General features: G+C 37.8%; 1 protein-coding gene across 2 annotated transcripts in view; it reads right to left on the bottom strand.

Moving 5' to 3' along the window:
- Positions 1-25,966, bottom strand: part of LOC149610097 (semaphorin-2A-like) — a 115,435-nt gene that overhangs the window by 76,192 nt on the left and 13,277 nt on the right. Inside the window, exon 1 of one of the 2 annotated variants that reach the window (XM_089860161.1) lies at positions 18,250-18,700. The exons of the other annotated variant lie outside the window; for it this stretch is intronic. Within the exon in view, the coding sequence (XP_089716287.1) occupies positions 18,250-18,430 (181 nt within the window). The 5' untranslated portion in view covers positions 18,431-18,700. Of the gene's footprint in view, positions 1-18,249; positions 18,701-25,966 lie in introns of those variants that run through there. 2 annotated transcript variants of the gene reach the window in all.

Here is a 25,966-nt window from a genome sequence, read left to right as displayed (position 1 = left end):
TACTTGGAGCACGTTCGAGCTTTTTAACGTTTCATCATTCATTACCACTACACCACCGATTTTCGCCGCGGTGTAAAGGTTAAGGTACAGCACGGTACGCGTTCGGACTAGAAAACATATTTTTCTAAAAATGCGGTTATCTGAACTAAAACAGTGTATACTTTTGTTCTTTTGATACAAAACGCTTTGTGGGACATCAATTAAAATTGGCTCACTTGACCGTTAACTGGGCAGTGAATGTCGAGCTAACTGACTTTAACTCAACTGTCGTGCAGCGAAGGCTCGTACTGTCATTACTTTAGACCATGATGGCGCGTCTTTGTTCTGAAAATCACTCGTGAGATGAGCGTGGTTGGTCTACAATGTTTAAACGAGGCTTTACTATTCAGCTTGTAGAACAACAATACATTAAAACTGATTAATCTTTTGTTAATCAACTTGAGTTTTTTTTTTAATAGTCTGAACACAGACTTCGGGGTAGGGAAAACGTGATAGTTTCTACATAGATAAATTCATATAGTTGAACCGTGCTGACCAAAGCCCAGTTTTTTTCAACGCCTCCCCACGGAAATAAAAGTTCATTAAAAGAGAGCGGATTGATGAACAAGAAGAAAATTTGCTCTTCGCATTCATCCTGTGGAAGGGCGAGAGGAAGGGTGGTGGGGGTGACCGCCCAATCAAGTATTAAAAACGACCGCTAACACGCTAGCCATTAGAAAAGACTGCGGGCATGTCTCTAAGGGGTCGTTTGTTCGTATAGAAACTGAGGCGAAAAAAAATCCATCCCAACCTAGCCCTAACTATCTTGGTTCCCGGGTGGGACTGGTGTCGAGAGCAGTTTCGGCTATAATGAAGCGAATTGCGTCAAGGTTCCTAAAGCTTGCTATACACATTAGATCGTTTTGAACAGTTGCGTTACGGCCACAGCGACATCTAGCAAGAATTGACTACAATCGGTTTTGCGGTCCATCTTCCCATTTAGTCTGTACGAAGCCTTTAACAGCGCCTCACCAGTAATCGCTTTACAAGAATCTATGACGTTTCACCTACGCCACTTCATGACAAGCTCTGAGCTCTCAGTAGCCAGTGACAAACGTATAAACTTATGATACAGGCTGGGCCGAGCATCTTTAATTGTACATACTTTGTAAAATCCACAAATAACAGTTTCTATGGGTAATCTCTCGAAATAGATAAACAAAACCAGCACTGAACCAATATGGGGAAATCTGTCTAATCCAATATTCTCAAATCATTTCCAAGTAATGTTCCAGTTGTTTTCATCCTCTTAATCCATGGGGCCATCGTTTAGATTACGAGCATGCACTTAAATGCACGTCTACTGACCCCAATTTTTGTTTCTAATGGATTTTTTTCACATCTCATTGTCCGCTAAGACATCCCCCCTTTTTTGTACTCTTCTCTACCCTGAAGATGAAAAATAAAAAAGAAAAAAAAACTGAGCGACAAAAAAGTTTGACCATTAGCGGAATTGGAGATCTTTTCCGCACCAATTTCTTCGCGAAAAACTTTTTGCCTTCGTTCCTCGAGTTTGAGAGCCAGTTATGTATTATATAGGCCTAAAAGTATACGAGAGACGGTATTTGGAGTCGAGCGTGCCACCTCCCTTCCCTCCCCCCACTCTTCGCTGCGTTCAACCCAACTCTTTTATCATTTCTTTGAGTCGTATCGCTTCTTATGATCCGCTGTCGAGAAAAACATAGTTTATAGTTTTGGTGCCCGGACAAAAAATAAAAAATAATAATAAAGATTGGGATTCCGAGTGACTGAAAAAAATAATGGGGGGATGGAAGGTAAGGGCTACTTCCCCCCCCTTTATTTTCTTCTTTATTTCGATGGTATTTTTCCCCTCGTAATTGGAATCTTCCAAAACCTACGAACACTTTTATCAGAAGTTAGCAAATAAACTAAAGACGGTATACCTACAAATCCTGTGTTTCCGATTTCACCGTTAAAATTTAATTATTTTTCAAGTATTCAAAGATATGTTCCATCCATAAGTATGACACTACATATACTTCGTAATGCTAGAGACTTACTGAAAGCTAGTTCGAGAACGACAAGCGAGAATTGCTTGACTACACTCTGTTAATTTTGCAGTCCATCTTCATATTTAGTCTGTACTAATATTATGCCTTTGACAGCGTCTCACCAGGCGTCGCTTTACGAGAATCTGACACCTACGTCACTCTCAGTAACCATTGACAAACTTATGGCCAACATATCTTATCATGAACTTATGATATTTATATAGCTAATTATATAGACTACATCATATGGTAGCTATACGAGATCAAAACAGCTAGGCTCTATCCCATATTATGGATAGGAAGGAGTGAGTAAGTAAGTATGGGCTGTTGCATTCAAATGGGAGTTAATCAATCACGCTCAGCGCGGCGTATAAGGGGAATGGGGTCGTGTCAATAAAGAAGGATTTAGCCCGTCCCCTTCATCTGACCATCCATAGCATCATTCTAGCTAGCGGCTATACGTACACGTCGAAAAAACAGAATCTAACCCCCTCTCTTATACCCCGGGACCCTAGATACCCGGTTGATACCCTCTTTCTTATAGAATCTGTCGGACAAGCCCAAGTTCAACGAAACGTAAAAGTAGTAATGGTATATAGATCAGCTTGGACTGGTGGTACGAACAAGAAGCCATTAAATTGATCATTCTCTTGTATATCCGGCGATAGGGAAACCGCTCCGCGACTCCATCTGGACTATCATACTACTTACAACCCGAGTATAGCATAGACTTCAGAGTTGAGATAACAGTAGGCCAATCTAAGTGCACTGGCCCGAGTCTTGATGGAGCCGATTTTATCGCCAAATGTACAGCCGAGTAATGATTTACCCAGATTTTTTCTTGCGAACTTATATGACAAATTGATGTCAAATCGATGTTTTCCAAACAATTTCCCTACGAAATATAACCTAATCTCAATTTTCATGTCTAAAGCTATCTATTTCGTTTAATCGTGAAACAAATAAATGCTTAAAGGATCATTAAACATTGGCGATTGTAATTAGGTTAAGTAAGTCGAGATCCCATTTGGAATAATGAGCGTGCACCGCAGATCAGGCAGGATTATGCATTCTTGCAAGATAGAACAATCTAGCAGATGGTAGCATGCACTGTAATCCAAAAATCTACAATCGCTTCAGACAACAGTTACAATATGATGCCAATAGGTAAGAGGGGATAAAGATACGCAAGATCGGATTGAGGTTCCATCAGAGAAAGAACAAAAGTATAGTAACGATGGGATCACGCTTATCGCTAGAGCTATAAGATAAAAATAAAATAAAACCAAAAAGGCTTAAGCCTGCAGTAAAAGATATCCTGTTTACCTCAATCACAGTATACCTCGAGCTAAGCCATACAACGAAGGATTATTCAAACCGAAAGGGAAATAAGTTTTTCGTCAGGTTTTTCCCAAGCAGAAACCAGCAGTCAAAAAGACGCTTGCATTCGCAACCCCAACCAAAAATACTGCAAAATTGGCAATTCCACATTGGTATAATGGCAAAGACATAAACTTCACGTGCATTGCAAACACAGCCCGGGACGGATCAGAACATATTGAAGAGAACCCGAAAAGATGGGATTAAAAGCGCGCGCGTTTTTTTTTTTTTATGAAAGGCATAAGGGTACTGATACGGAGGCTAAAAAGATGTTGGTAAGGTTTCGAGGGTAGAACTGCGGGAAATGCTATTCCAAAGGCTTACGAACGAAAATGCCACGGAAGACCCGCGGCCCTCAAGCCTCTTTGGAATATAAGCTCTGGTGAATATTCCTGAGAGCGACGCGCGCAAAAAGGCTTGATGAAAATTGATTCGAGGAGGCAATTCCCGGCGCGAAATGAACGCCACGGATAATGCAAACGGACGAGTTTTATTTTCGCCTTCAGTCCCTCTTCTTCCCACGCTCTTCTTCTTCTCCATCCCTCCCTCCTCACGCTCTTCTGTCTTTCTCAGGCGCGCGTCCTTAACAACGACACCCTTCTCCATCGTGTCCTTCCTCCTCCTATGTAAATCCCACTTCTCTCAGTGCACGAGTGTACGTACGAAGTGAGACTTAGTAGCGGGCGCAGAAATTGCTATATACGGATGGTGTAGAAGCTTTACGCAAACTAGCATGCGCTATACACCCCCACCCAGCCTGCTAAGACAACAAATAACGATAACAACAAACGAAAGTGTATGTATATATGGTGGGAATTCTCATTTTGTTCAGGACTAAATGTACTCCGAGCAGAGATATTACGAGTAAGAAGTTATAGGCGAGGTTCTAATGTTTTAATGAAGTAAGTACAGAGCCTACTCCTCTACACTAAATTTCTTAATTATTCGTGTATTTTCTGTATGACGTATTAATTTTAAAAACGGCAATTGGCTACCAAAGCTCTAGTTAACTTTAATTGTAAAATGTGCAAAATTTAAAAGGCATATAATGAAAAAAAAAATATATAATTCTTCAAAATTCAATAATTTTGAAGAATAACCACTTCTTTTTATCTTATCAAAATTATATTTCATATATGAGTATGTTTTGAAGTCGTTAATGGTCCGCTTTTCGATACGAAATTTCAATTTTTCGTTAATTTTATATTGAAATTGAAACAACACCTTTGAGATACTAAAGTAGTTATCCAAACTATAACGAAAGGATTATTTGAAGAGAGGTGAGAGGATTAACTTCAAAATAAGGTCAACAATTCAAAATAAACAAAAAGATTGCAATCACATTTTTGCATCTCATAAAATAAACATCGTAGCTATAGTATTCTAATCCAATAATAGATAATTCAAGAAAATAAAATGCATTATCGATATTATTATTCTGATTTCAATCTAGAAGTCCTTTACGGCACAATACCTTAACATACATACACGCATATCCATGCAAGCAACGCGGCTCAGCTTTATAAATACCTATTACAAAATGCGCATTTTTACCGGAACATTTTAGAGAGCCCGGAAAAGAAAAAATAAAATATAAATTCTTCCGATGGAGTAAAAACGGAGATACGATATCGTTCCAAAATTCAATTTTAAAACGCGCATGCATAAAAGCAAGGACCTATAGAGAGTGCCTGAGTATAGGCTCGCTATAGCAAGATTTTCGAAAATCTTCATAATGAAAGCTAGAAACTGAATTTTCGCTGTGAAAATAGTTTATAAAAATAAACACCTCCTTTGACTATAGGCCTACAGCGTTAAAAAATGAGATAAGTAAATTGAGGAATACATTTCTTATACTTGGAATGTTTAAATGCCAATGGACCCCATACTAACATCTGATTGAAGGTAACGGGAAGGACTAAATAATTCGTTAAGCCGCCATCTCCTCCTTCCTCGCATCTCATTGGTTATTTAAATGTATATGATATCTCTGCGTCGATATCACGTGATTTCTAAGCTAAAATAAATTATGCCTGACGTCAGGGGTGACGGTTAATTCAATCAGAAAGGCCCAGAAAATGGCCTCGTAAAGATTCCAAGTATTCTTGCATGGTATATTATTTATCCATTAGGAAAGGTGTAATAAAGAATAAAGCTTAGAAATAGTTTCATCTCAACATGGATTTACTATATTACACCTTCTCCACTCATTCACCTTAAGTCCGAGCATCGGATGATATAATAAGAAATATTTCTCTCGCTTTTGGCCCAACCTTCAACGTCGAAGCCTGTAGGATGAAAATCGGGCAAAAGGAAGAAGAAACCTTATTATAATGCAAGTTTATGGCAAATGGAATAAATTTCTCTTCTCAAAGCTGACAGAATACGTTTTTTCGGCCGGCAGAAATTTATTCTAGACTTAAGAATATTTTTTTTTCTACTTAGATTTGGATGGGAACGCGGCTTTCATCCGAAGGATTTCGATATTAAAATGTCTATTTTTATTTACGTCTGCTTAGACGTATACAAATGAGTTTTCAAGAGACGTGTATAAACTGATTTAAAATAGCTATATCCTTCGCACACTATAACTCTTGTATAGAGGATCCAATTGTAAAACCAGCTAGCTTTCCAGACTTAATCTTTTTCATTTTATAAATTCGGCAAATCTAAATATTGTATTCAATTGGTTTTTCGGGGCGGTAATCAATGATTTTAACACCTTGGGTGTATCAAAACAATAGGATTTTAACCATAACTGAAAAGATTTCCGCTATTTGGTCCAGCTTCATTCGCAAATTAAGTTTCATGATGCGTTCCTCTACGAGAAATAAGCCGCCATGCACAAGAGAGAAATGCAATTATTATGCTCTGCCTATTACGGAAGCATTTATAAAAGATTGTGGAAGTTTATTGTAATCTTCACCACTCCGATGATTCAAGAATTAGATCACGCCCCCACTCCCCAAAAGTAAAGAAAAAACCAGTAAAATTCAACGATCCACGACAAAAATTCGTATAATAAGACCTATTATGAAAACCCAGTGTAAAATTTTCAATAAATAGGGTTAACACGTCGAAAATGAAGACATTCGAAGGCCGGAGGGTATGACGAACGTACGAACGAACATACGAACATACGTAGGCTGTTAGCCTGTTCGTTTGCTAGAAAGATTCGTGCTTTGAGTTTGCAAGTGGCCGAAAAGAGAAAGAAAAAAGAAAGAAAGAATAAGAAGATGGGACAGGCGAAGAAGAATGGAAGCAGAAGGAGATACGCGAAAGGGGACCCAAAAGATAAGACGCCCAAGAAGAGAGAGAGGATGGGAGATGAGGCAGAATTGCAGGCGCACAGTCAGCGAATTGAGACGGCATTCCCTAATAATAACAAGTCTGAGCACGCTTTCCAAGCTTCAAAAAAACAAGACGAATCTGAGGGAGAAAGATGGCGCGAACCGGAGGGAAAAGAGAAGAGAAGAGAAGATGCGGAGCGCCTCAAAGTCTGTTTCCCAAAAGATGCATGGAGGGAAAAACAAGACTGTCAAAATCTGACAAAAGATTAAAGTTTTCACCAAACCAATTTGGTTTAAGTATACCAGATCAAGCCAACGGAATAATCTACGCCGCGAAAGTCCAAGGCAAAATATTTCTTAAAATAAAATTAAGACAAATTACATACGGAGGAATTTTACTTAAAACAATAATGAAAACAAACTATACAAGACGTTCAAAAAGAATTAAGAGAAAGCTTCCTGGAAAACTTCAGTGAAATTTTCTTTAACTAGAAAAAAGGAAAAAATCTATACAAACGAATTAAGGATTTACCTTGAAAAAACGTCTAGATAATAGCAAACGCTAAGATGTATTCTAGAAGTTAATTTTGTATTCCCCTCAACAAATACACGAAACATCAAAATACAAAAGTCGCACCAATGAAACTTGTGGTGGCGAAACCAAATAAGGAGCACGCGCATATGTTATATAAAAGAAGCAACCCAGAGGAGAAGCCGAAGGGCACGCGCATGGGGGTATGCCTGGTGTCTTGAATTTCTCCAGCGGGCAAAAAAGTTTGAAGGAAAAGAAGAAGAATAAAAAAAACGTCGCTTTCAATTTGGCGTTTTTAGAATCTTGGGAAAGTTTGGCTGTCAGCGCTTCAAAAATAAAAAAGATAGCAAAAATCAGCCACTTCCGATCCTGTCAAGGGGCAGGCGGAGGGTACAGAGACTGAGAAAGAGATCACCATCACGATACTCATCCAAAACTACAATCAAGAGAGGGATGGGAGACGTGAAACGTTGAAGTAGAAACATTTCAGTCTTATAAAGTAATATTCTCCATTATTCCCAATGTTTCTCTAAGCTCTTGATGGTACCCTTCCATTTTAGATACAAATAACGGTAGCGCAAACAGTAACGAGAAATATTTCAAATGCAAGACCACAAATTTATAAATTAGCCTTTATCCAAAATTTTAAAAGAGCAGTATTTCTTTTCCGAAATCATAATTTAATAAGCTGGATCTTCCTTTGAATTACTTATTTAATTAACCCACATTAATATTTAAGGTCTATTTAAATATTCCCTGATCTCCCCGATTGAGAGAACCATTCAAATCAGATTTCGATGGTATTAAGTTCGCGTTAAAACAGACCTGCATTTTTGTCCTTGCCTACGTTTTACTTCAACTAAGGAACTTCTAAAAAAAAAGCCACCCCTTGCCGGAAGAAAGGGCTGTATAAGGCGGAGTTTCCATTTCACCGAATAAAAAAGAAAAAAAAATTCACAAACCTTCCTCCATCTACCAAAAAAAACAGTTCCTCCATGAAAAAAAAATAAAAAGTGTTTCTATTTCTTAAAAGCAATGCCAATTTATCTTATTTTAAGAAAGAAAGGGAAAAAGGGGGATAGAAGAAAGGGATAAGCGTATAAAAATCAGGATAGAAAGAGTCGTAATGTAATTTCTCTACGTCATTTACGCTTTTATTCGAATTGATCGCGTTTTCGAATACGGTTTAATCGAGCGGCTTGTTTCTTCCACGATTTCTCCTCGTTTCTCTTTTCCATCTTCTTTTTTTTTATATCTTTGGTGCACTGGTTAGTTCAAAAGGTCGACTAGAATATTCTTATAAAAGGGCTAGGATCTGTCATTTTGCTCTCTCTCTGTCTCTCTCTCTCTCTGTTGGGGCCAAGGTGTCCGAATAAGATGAAAAGATCGAAAGATCTATACCAAAAAACCAGAAAGATGAAATGATGGAAAAGCCCTAAACCTAAAGGTTATTTTCATCTTTTCCAATACGGCTATGAACCTTGGGAGAAAGCCCTAGCTCGTACCCTTTTTGATGTACATTATATAACGCTATTCCACTTTTTTCCCCTCCCTAATATCCAGGGGACTCGTAGGAATAAAGTTAGGATAGATATAAGAACAACAACCACCTTCTAACGGCAGATCTAAAACTCTTTCTCATCTCTCCTTCTCGCCTCTAATTTTATAGTGGTGATGAATAACAAAAAGTATATATGGTTAAGCCGCTTAGGTTTTATATATTTTCTATTTATTATAAGTTATAGAAGTAAGTATAATGCTAAATAATATTATATAAAATAAATTTGGCTCTGGTACACGTTGGTTGGCTTCACCGTACACTGCGGAACATTGAGGTAGAAACATTTCTACAGGGGCTCGTAGGAAATACATAGGCAAGCTAACCCCTAAAAGTCGGCACTCGTGTGTTGCATTTGTAACATTTCAAATATTTCAACTATCTTAAAGCTATAAATAAAGTTTATTACTAAATAAGAAAGATTAGTAAAATCACGAAACTTCAGTCTAAAAATTAAGATAAATTTAGAAAGTCGGTTTAAAAAAAAAAACAAACGTTACTAATTAAATTTCCAAAGTGTCATTAAGTTAATTAGAAAAATAACAACAAGAGATGAAGTAAATAGAAGCTGGAAAGTTAAGCCAATTCATATGCTAAAATATTCAAATTTAATTCCAAGTTGTTATTTGGTTGGGATAGTAAACGAGGGTTTTAATTAACATAATGGCACCGAACACCCCGAACTTGAATAAGAAACCGCAAACATCCGATCCTGTTAATAAGTCTGTTGCCTAGCTTGATTCGGCACAGCACTCCTTGTCTCCTTTCCCTTTTATTGACAAAGTAGCAATGCGACGACGTAGAGTCGTGTAACGTATAACGGAACTTTCTCCGTACCGCGATAACAAGCCCCTAGATTAATCCAGCTCTGTTTTCCGTAGAGACGCGGATATTCGCATCGTGTTTGCTTCAACAAATCCCGCACCTCACCTTTCCAACTGCCACGCAGAGCCTATAGTTCCCCGGAAATTCGCCAAACCTCCTTTTACTGGCATAAATTTTCTAAGGTATGCTCGAATTAATCTTAAGGAATATGTAACGTGTCTCGTCTTCAGGTTGCGTTTTAACCAGTGGTAAGATATGGTTTAAAGAAGGTAAAACACGGTTTAAACGAGGTAAAACACTGTTTAAACATGGTAAAACACTGTTTAAACGAGGTAAAACCTTGAAGATGTGAAATATGTTATCACAATAATACACTAAATTATTCATTTCATGATTATCAATTTAATTTCAAGAATTATGATTCGGTTTCATCCTTTATCTTGGAGAGATAATTCTTAATATCATACACGATGGTCCGAGAGTGTGGTGCAACCATAAGAATACAGCAATCATAAGATATAAGACACAGTACAAGTAAAATTACACGTGAACGTTACAAGTCAGGGACTTATTTTAAGTGTTTCACCCAAATTAAATCAATAATGGTTCTAAAGTAGGCCTATACAACGAATAAAGAAAGAGGGGTGAAATTAGTAGCAGAGAAATTACTTCATCTAAAACAAAACTACCTCGATGCTCTTTCCACAACATTCTTGCAGACTCCTTGATCCAACGATGGGTCGAAACCCATACTAAGACTCATTCCCTTGTTAGATATCCCTTGAAAGAACCTAAAGTTGACAAGAACCCGAGGGTACTGCATAGAGAGCGTGCGAGTGTGTTTCAAACTCCCCTGCAGCTCGAACTTCTGCAGGCTGCACTCTCTCCTGAAGCGAAAAGGAAGTCGGCAAAAGACTAAACGAGAAGAATCGCTTCGGGTGCATACATTATTCAAATAACAGAGACGAACTGACTACTACCTAGTACTAGAAAAGGAGTGTATTTTAAAGGAGGCAAGAAGGATATAGAAGCGGATCGAGCTATACACCGGCGGAGAAAAAGCCGAGCGAACTCGTCTGCGTGGGAGGCTTTGGGAATTGCAAAGGCGCGAGATGAAGAGAATAGACGCACCGTAAAAAAACTTGGGATTCGAAAAAAAAAAAAAAGAAAAGATACCGATGGTAACAAGACTGGCGAACATAGTTTATAAGATTTTACAAAAAGTTCTGACGTGTCCAAAAATTCGGAGTCGATTAAATATAGCATCTACTTGAGAATTTCATAAAAGCGTGCACCCCTTTGTCCTCAAGAAGTAATCACCTCGCAATTTAAAAGAACTATACATTGTAGACCACCATGTTCTTGGACACTTCCCACTCAGTTACAACCCTTTTAATACCGTAGACTTATCAGAGCAGTTAACACAAAATGGGTGAGTCAATGTAAAAACCATTTCAGCTACTACTCGAATGATAAATACATAACTTCGCTATACCAAAAAACAAGCGAAAAGGGGATTTAAACTTGATAAAACGTCGAATCAGTTGAGAGAAGAGAGAGAAAAAAAAAGAAAGAAGTAGATAAAAGACACGTCGCGGAGGAAGACGAAAAAGGAAGTCTTTCGGCCTTGTTATTCCCACATTGAAGCATCCCTCCAATTGTAAAACATCCTGATCGAACTTCGAAGGAAACTATACATTAATTTTATTTCTCCTTCAGCCACGATAAGGTTTAACCGAGGCCTAAATCGTACACCGAAAAAAAGGAAAACTCCGGAATCCATCCTCCAGATCTCGTGCATTAAAAAATGATAGTCATCCTTACCTAGAGGCGGGGTAAAGACTGACCATGAAAATGCATCCCACGAGCCCAGCGGGGGGGATGGAATGGGGGCTTACATTTCGCGGTATTTTTAATATAGAAAATCCTATATTAAAGAAAAGAAAAGAGCGGGAGATTGAGTCTAGGGAAAAGAAGCCACCACCACCAAAAAAAATTTAACCGAATAAAATTGAGGAGAAGGAAAAGGGGAGAGGGAAAAGGAACGAAAAATATATACAATAGAACACCTCGTGGGAATCTCGCTATGCAAAGTCACTCGCGCGACGCTAAACGCCAAACGAACCACGGGAAAAAAAAAATTTATTTCTAGAAACACGAAGCAAAGATGCCCCTTGTTCTTTCTTTTTTCACTGAGATTTAAAGAAAAATATAAGGGGGGAAAATATATATATTCAAATATGGAAATAAAATAAAAAGTTTAAAGGGGACATGAAACTATGGTAAAGTATTTGAATACGTGTCTATGTAAGTATATACGGAATTTAACCCCCTATTCTAAAGTCACTTTAAAAGTTTTGAAGTTTGTTCCTGCAGCTACATATTCAATTCAAAGACGGCATGATTAATTTTACATAAAACCTTTGCATTTTAAATTAATAAAGAGCATTTGCAGTTAAGTGTATATATATATATATAGGCCTAGTAAGTCGTGCATTTTCAATGTATTTACTCTTCAATATAATATTCCCGTATACACAATTTAGCTTCTACCATGCACAGCTAAGTTACTGTCTCATATTAAATTCAGAGACCTTCAAGTCGTTAAGAATAACAATAACAGAGTCTGTTAAACAGACTTTCCCAGAATCTATATCAAAAATATTTTTGATATAATTTAAAGTTTAATACAGCTATACTTTTCAATTGAATATATTTCCCAGAATATTCAATAAACTAATTTAAAATAAAACAAATTCACAAAGTAAAGCCGCAAAAAAAAAACCGATTCCTAGCAACAACCATTAAAACCCCTCTTCAGGTTTTAAAACAAAGACAATCTAGTTTCTTTTTCCCAAAGTATTCCGCTCTTAAATTTGTAAAAGAGTCGTTTGTTTGTTTATCCAAGAACCTCCAGTTTCATCTTAAGGGACCTCTTACCCAAGCAGCCAGCAAAAGCTTCAAAAATGCACGAGAAGGAAACGTATATTACACGCTCGGAGTTTACTTAAAACTAACACAACTTTTAAACCCCTTCTTTTGCCAAAGCACCAACCGTATCTTGTAACCCACTTTGGTTCTAGTTGCCACCTCTTTACCACTCACTTCTACCACGCAATCGTTTCGTTTCTCGTGTCCTTTATCAAACAAACTTCGATTTTGAGAAGAGCTATAGGAATGTAGTATACAGAGCTTAGAAAAGTACGCGGTGCGAGCGAGCGAAGAGACCCTGAGAGAGAGAGAGAGAGAGAGAGAGAGAGAGAGAGAGAGAGAGAGAGAGAGAGAGAGAGAGAGAGAGAGAGAGAGAGAGAGAGAGAGAGACAGAGAGAGAGAGAGAATGTGTGTGTGAGAGAGAGGGAGGACTTCCGCTTTTGGAGTTTCCAGGCAGGCCCTGAAATTGTTCAAACAGAAAAATCTAAACGCGAATTTGATGCGCGCGAAGAAGCGCGTGCTCTCTCTCTCTCTCTCTCTCTCTCTCTCTCTCTCTCTCTCTCTCTCTCCCTTCAGTATTGTATTGAGGGAGGAAGACAGGGCAACGCCATATAGGAAAGAGTAAATTGCCAAGTAAGCGTACGTACGTACACTTTCAAAGTTGAAAAGTACTTTCGAGTAAAAAAAATAACTTAGCAAAGGTTGGTTATATACCAAAAGCAACTCTTAAAAAAACATAACGTTGAGGAAGGAATTTCGGCTAGGTTTATTGCTTCGATGGAACTTTAATAGGGGAAACGTGTATCGAAATAAGCACCTTAAAACGTGTCTACTTGTATACGGAATTAAATATACATATAAGCATTTTCATATGGGTCGCCATAGGCTAGCGGCAGACCTTAGTTACTGACATACCCTATGGGCCGGTTCATAGCTAGCGCTGCATTACTTTGTGAAATTTAACAAGTTGCGGAAAAGGGATAAATACCGTAAACGACATAAATGTTATATGGTCAAGGATGCAGATTACTCTAGTATATAGTTTTGTTAAGTATAGATACCAGGTATCAAAACGGTGCCTTGGTTTTATGGTAGCCAAAGGAACATAGAAAATATGGCCTTTACTTCAAGTATACGTGGGAATTGCTTAAAATGCAACTAAGCATTGCCTGCCCCATTTTTACATCGAAGAGGCTTATTGCGTTAGTGCATGGGTTATCTTTTACAGCAGCCATGAATCATGGTCACGTTCAACAGATATGAGGGAACGAGTGACCTTAATCTGATAACACGTTTTGCAATAGTCAAAAGATAACTCCTACAGTACCTTCTGTCGCATTCGTGACGCTGCACAACCTATTACCTAGGAAACAACAGTGTAATTCGAGTCATACGCCCATAATATTAAACTTATCGTCTATATAAATTCATAGTCTTTACTATATGGTAAAAGCCCATGTTTTTGAGATACGTAACCCAACGATAACGCTATAACTTAGGTCGATATTAAAGCAACAGTTCCGTTATTTCGTGTAGAGAAAAGAAAGAAAACGTTCAAAGCCGCAATAATATTATTCACCCTCGCGTACCGCGTTACAATCCAAATATAATTTATTCCCGCATGCGGAGAATTTGGGGAAACCCAGTATAAGTTTAGGTCAAGGCCTACCCCTCGGTTCTACCCCGCAAAATTGATCAATTTAAATACCAAATTCCCAGAAAAATGTACCACTACGAAGCGATTCTAGCATAGTTACTAGATATCTCCTCCTACTACTACTACTACCATCAGAGAGGGGGGGGAAGATATGTCAGAAATTGAACAAGATACCGTGGAAAACGTCAAAAAGATATCGAAGTAAGGGTATGACGGAGGTAAGGAGAAAGAGAGAGAGTGAAGGGAGTGAGATAAAGATTGAAGTCGGGTGCTTCGGAGACTATATTCCACGTATAGGGATTAAGAATTCGGGTGCGAGAGCGAATCAACGAGACACAAACTTATCAGAAAGCAGCAAGGCCGAAATTTTTTATTTCCCGCCAATCCTAGCTAGGAGAAAGAAAAACTTATCGGAGTAAAAAATAAGGAACTACAGAGCGGTGACCGAGAAAGTAAAATGGCAAAGGAGACGGGGAAAATGTTTTGAAATCACTCGACATAAAGGGACAGTGTAACATTCAATTTCCTTAAGATCTAAAACGTTATTTTATCTTTTATGGCAGCTGATCAGCTGACATAGTGTGGATTCTGTTAGTTTCGAAGGTAAATTCCGCATCACTTTATACCGATGGTATAATAGCTAAAGGAAGCTCGCTCTTCGTTACGTTTCTTACTAGCATTGTGCACTTATAAATTCTCATAAGTTTCGTATAGATATTAAATTTTGGATCAAAACAATTTTCATTCATTCACTGACCATTTAAACACAAATAATGATGAAAAAGCAAAAATCGGGATTCACCCTCCCTTTTAGAAAAAGGAAGCTTAAAGCCATAGGCGTTAAGTAGTTCATTATAAACCTCCACTGAAGGAATAGCTTTCCCATGGTTTTCTTTGACGATTTTAAAAAGGTCCACTCGCCGCCATAGATAGCTTCTTTCCTCTCGTTTCTTTCAAGAACGTTTCACAACCATGCACCCACCTCCTCCTCAGAAGTCCCATCCATCACAATTACAATCAATTAACTGTAGCTAAAACTAAAGGAGCCCTTTACTCTTCCTTCTTCCCAAGTTCTCCACGCTTCCCGACGAGTAGGCTCGCTCGCAATGGGGATCAGATTGGGGGTCCTTAGCAAAGCCGAGAGCTCAAAATACGTATCCAGCTATAGCCTGTATAGTGTTGTAGCGTATAGCTACATGGCCTTGCTGGCGGAAGAGAGAGGGCATACAGGGAAAAGGTCAGCACGCGCAATCTCTTAAAGCTACTCACGTATAGAGCGTAACTACCGAACGAGAGGAGTAAATTCTATACCAGTCCCACCACTTCGATTCACCAAAACTACCGTCATTAAATAATATCAATCGTAAAGATAAATCTTTCATACGTGGATTGAATTCAGCGAGGTGTATGAAAATATACAGTGGATTAAAGTCACGGTAAAAGCTAACCACGGCTATCGTATCACTGCCTCGTTTTATCAGCAACCAAGGCCCGTGCAAGGTTACAATTTTATGTTGATTATATAAGATTCCCTAACGTTTAACCTAGATGGCGCTGTTTATCAACGGATTCCCGCTTAATTTGGATTACGCGCCCTTTAACAGCGATGGCGGATTACCGGAATATGAAATGTGACGTCATTTTGCGAGAATTCACTCTCAAAAATAGTCTGAGAAACGGCGCCTCTAGCGGGAAACAGTGACCAATTTTTCAGAACCAGGAAAAAATTTACAAATACGGGCCTGTATAGATAAAGGAGGCAGTGACCTTATAAATAAAAATCGATATTTCTTATTTATTTATTTTATATTTTCTTCGTTATAAATCCTTCGTGATACCATGTAACTAATATAGTTTTTAATAAAAAATGCCTTGAAATATTCGATATTGACTAAAATTTTGGTCTAAATTGATTTAATTTAAGCTAATTAATTTAAAGAAAAATGAAGGCGACGAATGTTTTTGTAATGCCTATATATATGGTTGTCACGAAATTAATGATATATTTCTATGCTTTCAAAAACCTCCCTCTCCATGGTCATAACGACATTGTGACATTTACCAAAACATGAAAAATTTCTTTAATCAATTAATTTCCTATCATAGTCAATTTTAAAAACGTTTTAAGCAACTTTCTCTTAAACCTACATCTAAAACAAACTGAAACAAACAATATGTTCCCCTAAATTAGATCTGGGCGGTAGATAAAAAATTAAAAACTAAAAGAGATTGATAAAATTAATTGTTTAGGGCTTCCTCCCGTTCGGATCTTCTCCTCCGTAGTTGGATGGGATCTAACCTTCCCCTCATCAACCCGCCTCGATAGATAGATACTCTTAAAACCGATCGTAGGAGCAAGCGAGCGGAGCAACAACCAAAACTCTCCTATCGGGAAAAGGATGCGTGTAATGTAAGAGAAGATGGAGAGTGAACCAGAGAGGAGGATGTAGCTAGGGATGAGGGATTTAGCGAGAGATGAGATTAGGGTACACACTCGTACACGCGCCATACACTGTAAAGTTGGACAATTAATAATCAAGAAAGCGTGTCTAAGCTTTTACCCTTTTCGCGTGCAGCGTGGCTCGCGCTGATAGTAATGGATAGGACGAAATGAGAGAGGATGGAGATACGCGTTAAGGCTCGTTTTCATAGAAGCTAGAAAATTCGAAAACGCTCACGCTTCACGAGCTTGAATACGCGCGGTAATGTATTTTTTTCGAACGTTTCCGCTTTCGCTCGAAATTTTCACGCAACTCGCGCCTATGAAAACGAGCCCTTAAACTCCCTTACAATATATATAGAAAGATTCAATCGCAATTTGCTTTATAACGCAATAGCAATCCGAGCATCTTCCCAATGTCATTAGAAACTCATTAGCGCGGTATCAACAACAGAAGCAAACTCAAAACTTATAAGAGAAAGGGGAAATTTCACATTTACGAAAACAGAAGTTGGTAATGTAAAGTAAAACGTAAAAGGAACATTTTTTTTAATGAACAGTGATTTATGTAAAAAATATAGTGAATTCCATTAGACTGCTCGGATCAAAAGCTCTCGATCGGAGTGCTCTGAAATGTATGTTTTAGTGTTCCATTGGCAAGTCGAGAAAACCTCGCACAGGGAAAAAACTACGAAAAAACGCCTGTTTTTCTTCAAGATCTAACTTACGTACGCTTTTTATGACGGAATAAGAGCAAATCGCGAGTGATCTCAGAGCAATCCAATGGAATTTAAAGAATAGAGTAATTTTTCCCGGTATATCTGCGTCTTAAATTTTTAATTTCATGAACAATTCAAAACACAATAATTCTATGTTATATAGCACGATTTAGAACTAGATTCCGCTTTACATACAATGAAGCGATCCATCCCAATAATGTCATTTCACCTATAAGATATGTACTTCTGTACAGTCGAAAACGATGGAACTCTCGCAGAGGGGATGAAGTAAATGAACCTTTAGGAATCGCTCCTAAAAGGGGCAAATATTACAAAGCGGCCATATTGATAAGGGGGTTTTGGGGCAGTACGATATAGCGCGGGTCGTACATCAAATTAGCCGGCTGGCTTAAGTCCTCTCTTGGCGTACATATTTACCTATATAGCATTGTACTAAAACGGCGGACCCGTGCGTGGTTATTATAAATTGGAAATCAAGCTTTCCATATTTCTCTATAAACCCCTTATTCGAATCAAGCCAGTATACTCTTCCCAAAACGTACATATAGAACCCCTGCTTTGCATAAACGTTGATTTATAACGCCAAGATTTTAAGGAGGTATCAAAGCCAGCGCAATAAGCGGCTATATTTTGGGCTTTATCATAAACCTCATTCTAAAATCCCCCTCAATTTATAGGTTTAATTAATTAAGAACTTACTAAAGGCATAGGATTTAAGTCTTAACTTAAAATATACCATATAGTTGCGTCCAATTACTTAAATCGTATATAAGCCAATAAAAGCGAGCTATATACATATTCCAATCTCACTTATCTTTTTAAGTAGTAAAACGTCATAAATTTACCTTTATGATGCCTGAGTCTTCCGCAACACGGTTCTCCGGGTACCCAAGCGTACCAAGAATGTCTATGTCCGGAGAATATACCGGTAACGGTTAAACAAAGCCATAGGACCAGCAAATTAAGCCAAAAAGTACATCCTTGACCATATAGGCCGACACGTTGACCCAAAAGTCGGGTCATCATCGCGGCGAGGGGTGGGAGACGGATGGTGAAGGGGGAGAGTTACGACTATACGGAGTATTTAAAAAGAACGCTCGGGTTATCGTTAACTGCCAAGTTAACTGGACGCTACTCGAGAAGTCCTAGATACTAGGATTAAATTCAAGGAAAGGGCAGCTTGGACGTCGTAAGGAGAAAGCGGGCGGAGACCGGCCGATGCAAATACTCTAGCCGAGGCCCCGAAGAGCGAGCAGCTATTCCGTTCGACTCCGCTTCCATCCGATAGCGGCGGTTGAATGTCAAAAACCCTGCAGTGAAACGTTTTCAGAGAAAGGGGCCAAGCGGAGAAGAGAAATCTCCCTGAATCCTAGCGCCTTCCCTTTTCCCCACTTTATACCGGCCGTTCCTTCTCTCTCAGGAGTCCTAGCGCGCATACAAGCTGAGCAATACCTCGCGAACGAAAGCTTAAAAGTTCGCTGTACGACGTATAGGGGGCGATATAGTTCCCTATTTACGAAGTACGCAGACCCAGCACGCAGTGAACGGCACCAGTCTTAGTTTACCCATACCCAAGTTGCGTCTGGCCACGTGCCGGAGGTCCAAGATACTATTACAAGCACGAGAGAGAGTCCAAGCTTTATAAAAACCTTTTAATTCCGTCATACAGTTCATACGCGAGCGATTGGTCAGAGACGACGGACGAACCCCGGGTGTCCTTATAGGAATACTGGACTACCGAGAGAGATACTGCATGGCGGAGAAATGGGGATCACAACCGAGAACAACAAAAGGTATTTATATACGTTACGTTTTGAATATAGCGATAAATTGTGTTGATATAGAAAATGTAATGTTATTATTGGGTCATGAACATTATGAGCTAGGGACGAAGAAAGTTTGTCGTCTCTCTTTTGCCATCAAACTGGGCTTCGGAAAGTAAATAATAAACAATGTTATCTACTTTAATTTAGGAAAACCCATTTAATCATTTACTTAATGGTATGTTCCCCGTATCTTACATACCGAACTAACCCAACAGACTCGTAGTAATAAAAATAAGCGTTAGCGGACATTATGAACGTCATAAAAGTTTTCCCAGATAGAAAAGAGAGAAAGACCTCGTTTCTATAATAACGTTAGTAACGTTACGTTAGGTTAGTATCTTTAAGCGAATCGCGATAAAGAAGGTCCAACGAGAAAAAAACCCAAAAAATGCTTTCTCGTGGTACTGCATGAAGTTAGAAGAAGAAAAAATGCAACGCTGTTACTTTCAGAGTGATATTAGAGATATCATTGACGGTAATGTATTTTCCGCTAGAAATGAACTGAACTCACTGCCACGTGTGAGAGTATAACCCCTCAGTCATATAAGGTGTCGGAGCAAAAAAAAAAAAATCTAGATAAAAAAATCTTTTTCCTAACATGGTCTATGAAGGAAAGGAAGAAATGAAGGAAGTAAGGAAGGGAGGAAGAGGGAAAAAATCTCTTTTCTCTCTTCCGTAGTATGTCTTTAACGAAGGTATCCCATGTAGGAAAAAATAGCTAGCTGCTAGCATCGTTTAGAAGTTTATCGTTCGGCTGGGCAATTTACAAGTAACGCCAGAAACGCGAGTAAAAGAAAAAAAAATAACAGAGAAAATCTGAGATAGCATAACGGAAAAAGGATGCGGATGGAGTATGGAGAAGGATGAATGAGGGGTAGAACATTTGAAACTTTCCCCGTAACGGAACGGACTTGGGAAATAATGTGTTAAAGGGTTACTTAAAGGCTCAAAAAAGTACTTTTATGATTAAACTACAGATTACACATTTATCTTTGTATTTATAATAAAAAAACTTGTTTTGGAAAAGTTCAGGTTGAGAATTAAATACTAATAATCAAGTTGGGAATTTTAAAGAATAATATTTTCCAATTAACGTAAGAGTGATTGTTTAATGTCAATATTTGAGATATCAATCATTGACTAGCACCATCCACGAGCTTCGCTACTGATTATGAATATGAGTGAAGTGAACAGTGATCAGTGAGTGGACATATATAGATATTTGGGCGAGTGTTCGAACCCTCGGTATAGAGTATAAGGGGGTAAAACGAAAGCATAGGGGTTTCAGGGTTCGAGTCAATCGGTAGAATAGAGAAAAGTACGTGGGAAAAAAGGCAGTCACCAATGCCGGGATTGTTTTACCAATAAAAGCGATGGAGAAAATTCCAATAAGGGAAGCAAACAATACTTCAAAGAGCTGGGTAGAGGAGCCCCGTGTGCCGAAAAACGGAATAGAAATAAGTATTCATTCCAAGAGAAAACGAGCTATAGGCCAAGCAATCATTCCAATACCTATACCCCTTGATTTTCTCTTCCCCTTTCTACGCGTTGAAATGCACCATCATACGGGTCTCCGTTCCACCCCTACCACCCCCTGAGAATAAAAAATACCATAGATACCAACTTTCAAAAAAAAATAAATAAAGAGTTTTGAAAGCGAGATTCAAGTAACTTATGGATGGATGCAAGGGTTGATTTTGATTTTCTACTCACAACAAACTTAGGTCAAGTTTTCTATATTGAAAAACTTATTGTAGTGAAAATCTGTTCCAGCGCTGCTCTAGGCCGTAAGAAATTTTGGCGGCAAAGAAGAGTAGGTAGATGGTATTGGTTTAGAATGAGGAAATTAGAGAACTTCGCAAATTGGATTCCATTCTCGGTTATAATAATCCCCCCTAGCTCGTAACAATTATTACCTCACTCGCCAGGTAGGAATTCTATCCCTATGACCCTTACTCCTATAGTTGATTTGCTCTTGATTAATTTAATGCGAAAATTTAACTCGATTTTATATGAAACATAGATCGGTAACGTTCATTAATTACTATTACTTCTAAAAATTCTCTTATTTGATTGATTGATTGAAGAAATTATGTGTTTGGCAAGTATTATCATAACTATAAACTAGTAAAATTTTCAGTTAAAACGTTTTAGTTTTAAACAAACCCGCATTGAAACAGATTTAACTGGGACAAAAAAAGGGTTCATCCAAATGCATATACCTAAATATAAATAAATATATATACAGGAGAAAGTCCATGATGGAAAACAAATCTGTAATCTATACCTAAAGAAAGCCCTCCCATCATTTGAAAGTTGGGCATATCAAAATCGCAAACCAAAAACCCAGACGTACCTAACCCCGAACGATGAGGTTATTATCGGAAATATAGTTTAGACTCGCAATACAGAAGACAGGGATTCTAAGAGGCAGAAAGCAAGGAGCAAAAGTAGAGTCAGAAACTATAAAAAACAAAAAATAACTCCCTCGCATCATCCTATCCGATTTCGCATCCGCAGCCTCTTCCAGGGCGCATAAGGACCAAAACAAGAGAATAAATAGCGAAGGAGAGAAAGAGAAGTTGCACCAGCCATAGCGCCATGGCCATGGTTGTACTCAAATCATCCCGAGGGAAGAATCGGGCAACAGGCAAAAGTGTCCAATCTCAAGGATACAAACGGCCCAACTTGGACCGATAAGGGATCCAAGCGGCGTATATATCAGCTTGAATAAAATTGGGTTTATATACCAAACATATATATATGTAGATATACCTTAGCGCTTGGGATGGAAGAACACTATATGGACCATCATTCAGTTCACTCTTTCTTTCTTTCTTTTTTCTCTTTCCAAAATCAGCGTCGTTTGCGTAAAGTGGATCTTGGCCATTTTCAGTAACTATACAGGGTGTTTCTGATAAATCTGTCATAATTTAAGGGGGATATTCTTTGGGTGCACGATTTTGAGTCAAGAATGTAACGTGTATCTTCATTTTGCCCTAAGGGATACTGTTTTCAAGTTAAGATTGTAAGAAGTATTTTACGGATGACCCCCTTAAATTTAATTAAGAAACTGATTAAGACAATGATTTATAATTGAATTAATTAAGGGGTCACCCCTAAAACACGTACTCAAATCATAACTCGAAAACAGTGGACCGGAAGGCAAAATCATGTCATAGAAGTTACATTTTTCGACTCAAAATCGTGCACCCAAAGAACATCCCTCTTAATTTAAGGTGGTAGACTTATCAGAAACACCCTGTATATATATATATATGCAGAAAAAATCTGGTGCTAGGAAACTAGAATACCATAAGGGGTGTAAATCGAGTCCTTTAACGATGAAGCGCATGCTGGAGCTTTCAACTAGACTCGTAGTATAGCGTAGCTCTATGGGTTTGCGTAATTTAAGGAATATTGAGACGAAACCCATGAAGTGTCGATGCTTTATAGAGAGTACAGTCTATCGTACTTAAGCCATAAGGTATGAACTCAATCAGGGTTGAATGATAGAGTAATATTTAACAGGACACACATAGTCTAGACGGAATTCAATTTTAAAGTAATTGTTGCACCAATACAATTGATTGTTTAAAACAGTCTAGGTCTAATGCTTGAATTATATTAAGGCATAAGGCTATCATACTTTCCATAAGTATGGATCGAAACTGTATTTGGTATAATAAAAAGGGGATGGGCGTTTCCTGGCGGCAGAATTGGCGAAACATATCTAAGGCTATACCTTACTCGACTCCACTAAGGAATAAATCACAGATGCCTCAATTTGGTTTTCAGTTTGTAGGAGAAACTTTCAAAGAAAGATTTCGATTCAATCTTTTTAATTTTGTGTTGCATGGGCAGCGAATAAGTCCCTACATCAGACCTATACTTACACATTATGTGGTTATAATTTAAGCAGGTGGTAATTAATGTTTACGTTAAAAAAAAAACGAATTTACTTGGGTTTAACTATGTATGGGAACACATGTTTTTAGTAAATGAAAGGTATTTCTCTGAACCTAATTTACATGTTATTTATTTACCAGGTTTAATAACGCATAGTTTTCATAATAGCCCATAATTTTCTATACCTTAGTTCACGAAGTTTTTCAATAAACTTTAGACCTAGAAATTATTGAGGACCAAACAAAGGCTCAATAAAAATATTTCTACGATCCAATGTTTCAAACTCCATTCCTCAAATACAAAACAAACAAAAAAAAAACCCCGAAAAAAAGGCCATTTCACTGAAATAACTGTTATTATACGAGCGGCTAACAAATCAATAATAGCCCAATCTATACGGGTGCAATATCAACACGTGAACAGCAACTATTTTTTTTTTCTTCATAAAACTTGAAATAACCCTTTAGTATAACCTAAGCCTTTGTGCGATATAAAAAAAGTATATTATACAGCGAGTAAATAAAATATTGGAAAGTTTGGAGGCAAGCAATAATAAGCCGTAAATATCAAATGGATTTTCCAGGCCAAAATTTTATTTTTCAACCAAAGTATATTTAGGGCTTAGAATTCGAGAGAGAGAAGATATATGAAGCCATATACATTTTTCCAAAAAAGGGTTTTTTGGCTAGACAGGTAGGCCAGATTACGCGTAAGCTTACTATAGATTTCCCTACGATGTTTTAGGTTATAACGATCAAATATCATGTTTCGCATCCATTTGGGAGTTGAAATCCGACAAGACTTTGATAGCTTTGGGTATTTGGGTCGCAGTTTTTATATTAAGGATTATATGACCGCTTTTGTGGACGGCTAAAATCTAGTAAACATATTGCCGTTTAGAGTTTTAGATATAAAGTAAACAGTTTTATGAAGAAAAACACAACGTCATTTCGTCATAATACCGACCAAAGTCCATATTGCATAGATCCCTTGTGCAAACCTAATTTTAAATCCGACAAGCTTCGTTTCGTAAGGTAAACAGGGTCTTTTTAGCAAGCCTTTTACCTGGTTAGAGGGTAGATATGCGTTGAATAATATTGCAGTGGCAATTTAGAAAAGTAAAATATTGCCACATTAATTTATAGAAGAGAAGCGCGTAGTTAAAGTGGGATATAATCTACTGCCTCTGCATCGAAAACTGAATTAACGTAGTTAAATCTTAGACATAGAAGCCGTTTCGTTAATTAAGTAATTATAAAATCACTATAAATATAAAAAAATCGTATTTCCAGATATTCTTCTCGTCTACACATAGTCTAATTAGAACTAAAAGTAATTAAGAAAATTCTCAGGAAAGAATTTAATCCCAGTAAAAATCATTTTATCGGACGTACGCTAAGAGTGGAAGTTAAAAATCCTCGCAGTCAAAAGGATCTGCTCCTCTTAGAGAAGGCTTTGCGATAAAACAGGAATAAAATCACTAGGGGAGATCAAATCGCTCCAAAAGTCGGATGCCGAAAATTTTCTACATTTCATGACCCAATTCCTCCGAAGCGTACGAAGAATTTTTCGCCAAATAGAAAGAAAGCGATAGCTCGAAATAAAAAGTTTGCAAAAATATATTCCCCTCGCAACTGCAAAAGCTAACTTCGACAAGAGAGAACCGGGGGAAGGGGGACTTTCAAAATCCTTTCGGAATAAGGAGAGTAAAAGATTTTTGAGCCAACGTCATCTCGAAAGTAATTTTATATCTTCAAAAATTGTTACCCAATAATTCCCAATGTCGTCCACTCACCACTCAGTTTCTTTTTCGGATCGAGAATTCGGAAAAAGTCCAAAAACTATGCCTAAAAATAGATCTGTACTGAGAGAGAGAAAGAGAAGAAAAGACTTCTCGTTTTACACGAAAAGTAGCAAAGCTACGAGATTAGGGTTCTTGGCAAAAAAGATCTCTGTACCTCTCGGACATATAGTTTTAAAATCCGCCTTCTACTTCGTAGCAGTAGTAGTAAAAGTACAGAATCGGTCCGCGAGAAAAGAAACGATAGGACTTCGATGAGATGGTAAAAGAAAAGGATATGGAGAAAGGGATGGAAGAGGAGAGGGAGATAGAGATAGAGATAGAGGAAGCCCAAGAACCATATAGGATGGAGAAGTCGAAGAAGATACAAAACTCAAATGGATTTTATATAAGACTAAATGTAAAGAGATGATGCTAAAAATGAGGCCTTGGGAGTGTGCTTGAACATTAGAAATAAAAAAAAATAAAATATTAAATATTTTAAAGAATATATATTTAAAGTAATTTTGATTCAAAGGAGAATTGTTTGGGGGGGGTGAAATTATAGGACTGAATTTAACTTAAGCGTGGGTATGCAAACTAGATTAGTAAGTTCCGTTACAGTTAATCTTGTATTAAATTAGAGGTTAGATTAGAAAGGAGTTAAATGAAATTAGTAGAAAAGAAAGAGCATATGTACTCAATATTTCACGCTTATTATTGGTCTCTTTGCCACTAGAGTTCTAAATATAAGATATAATAATAGGTGTTAAAATCGAGAGTATCGTCTCCTGGTCCATCCTCCATGGCAGCTAGGAAGAATTGAGGATGGAGAGAGAGAGAGAGAGAGAGTAGAGGGGTCAGCAAATTCCGAATAGGAAATGGGAAAACGAAGAGAAATAAGATTAAACAGGGGGTGATGGGGAAGTATAAGAAGAGTATACGTCGATCGAATAGCAGGGCTTTTGTTCCCATTCTCTTATTTTAAAAGGCCCTTTTCGTTTTCAGATTTTTCCTTTTTTTTTTTCATTTCCGGTAGAAAATTCA

The sequence above is a fragment of the Phalangium opilio genome, unplaced genomic scaffold, assembly GCF_054372755.1.
Source record: "Phalangium opilio isolate 3A_F unplaced genomic scaffold, DU_Popi_V2 ptg000344l_1, whole genome shotgun sequence".
Classification (NCBI taxonomy): domain Eukaryota; kingdom Metazoa; phylum Arthropoda; class Arachnida; order Opiliones; family Phalangiidae; genus Phalangium; species Phalangium opilio.
Note: the sequence above shows the minus strand (reverse complement) of the source record. Positions and strands in the feature narration are given on the sequence as shown.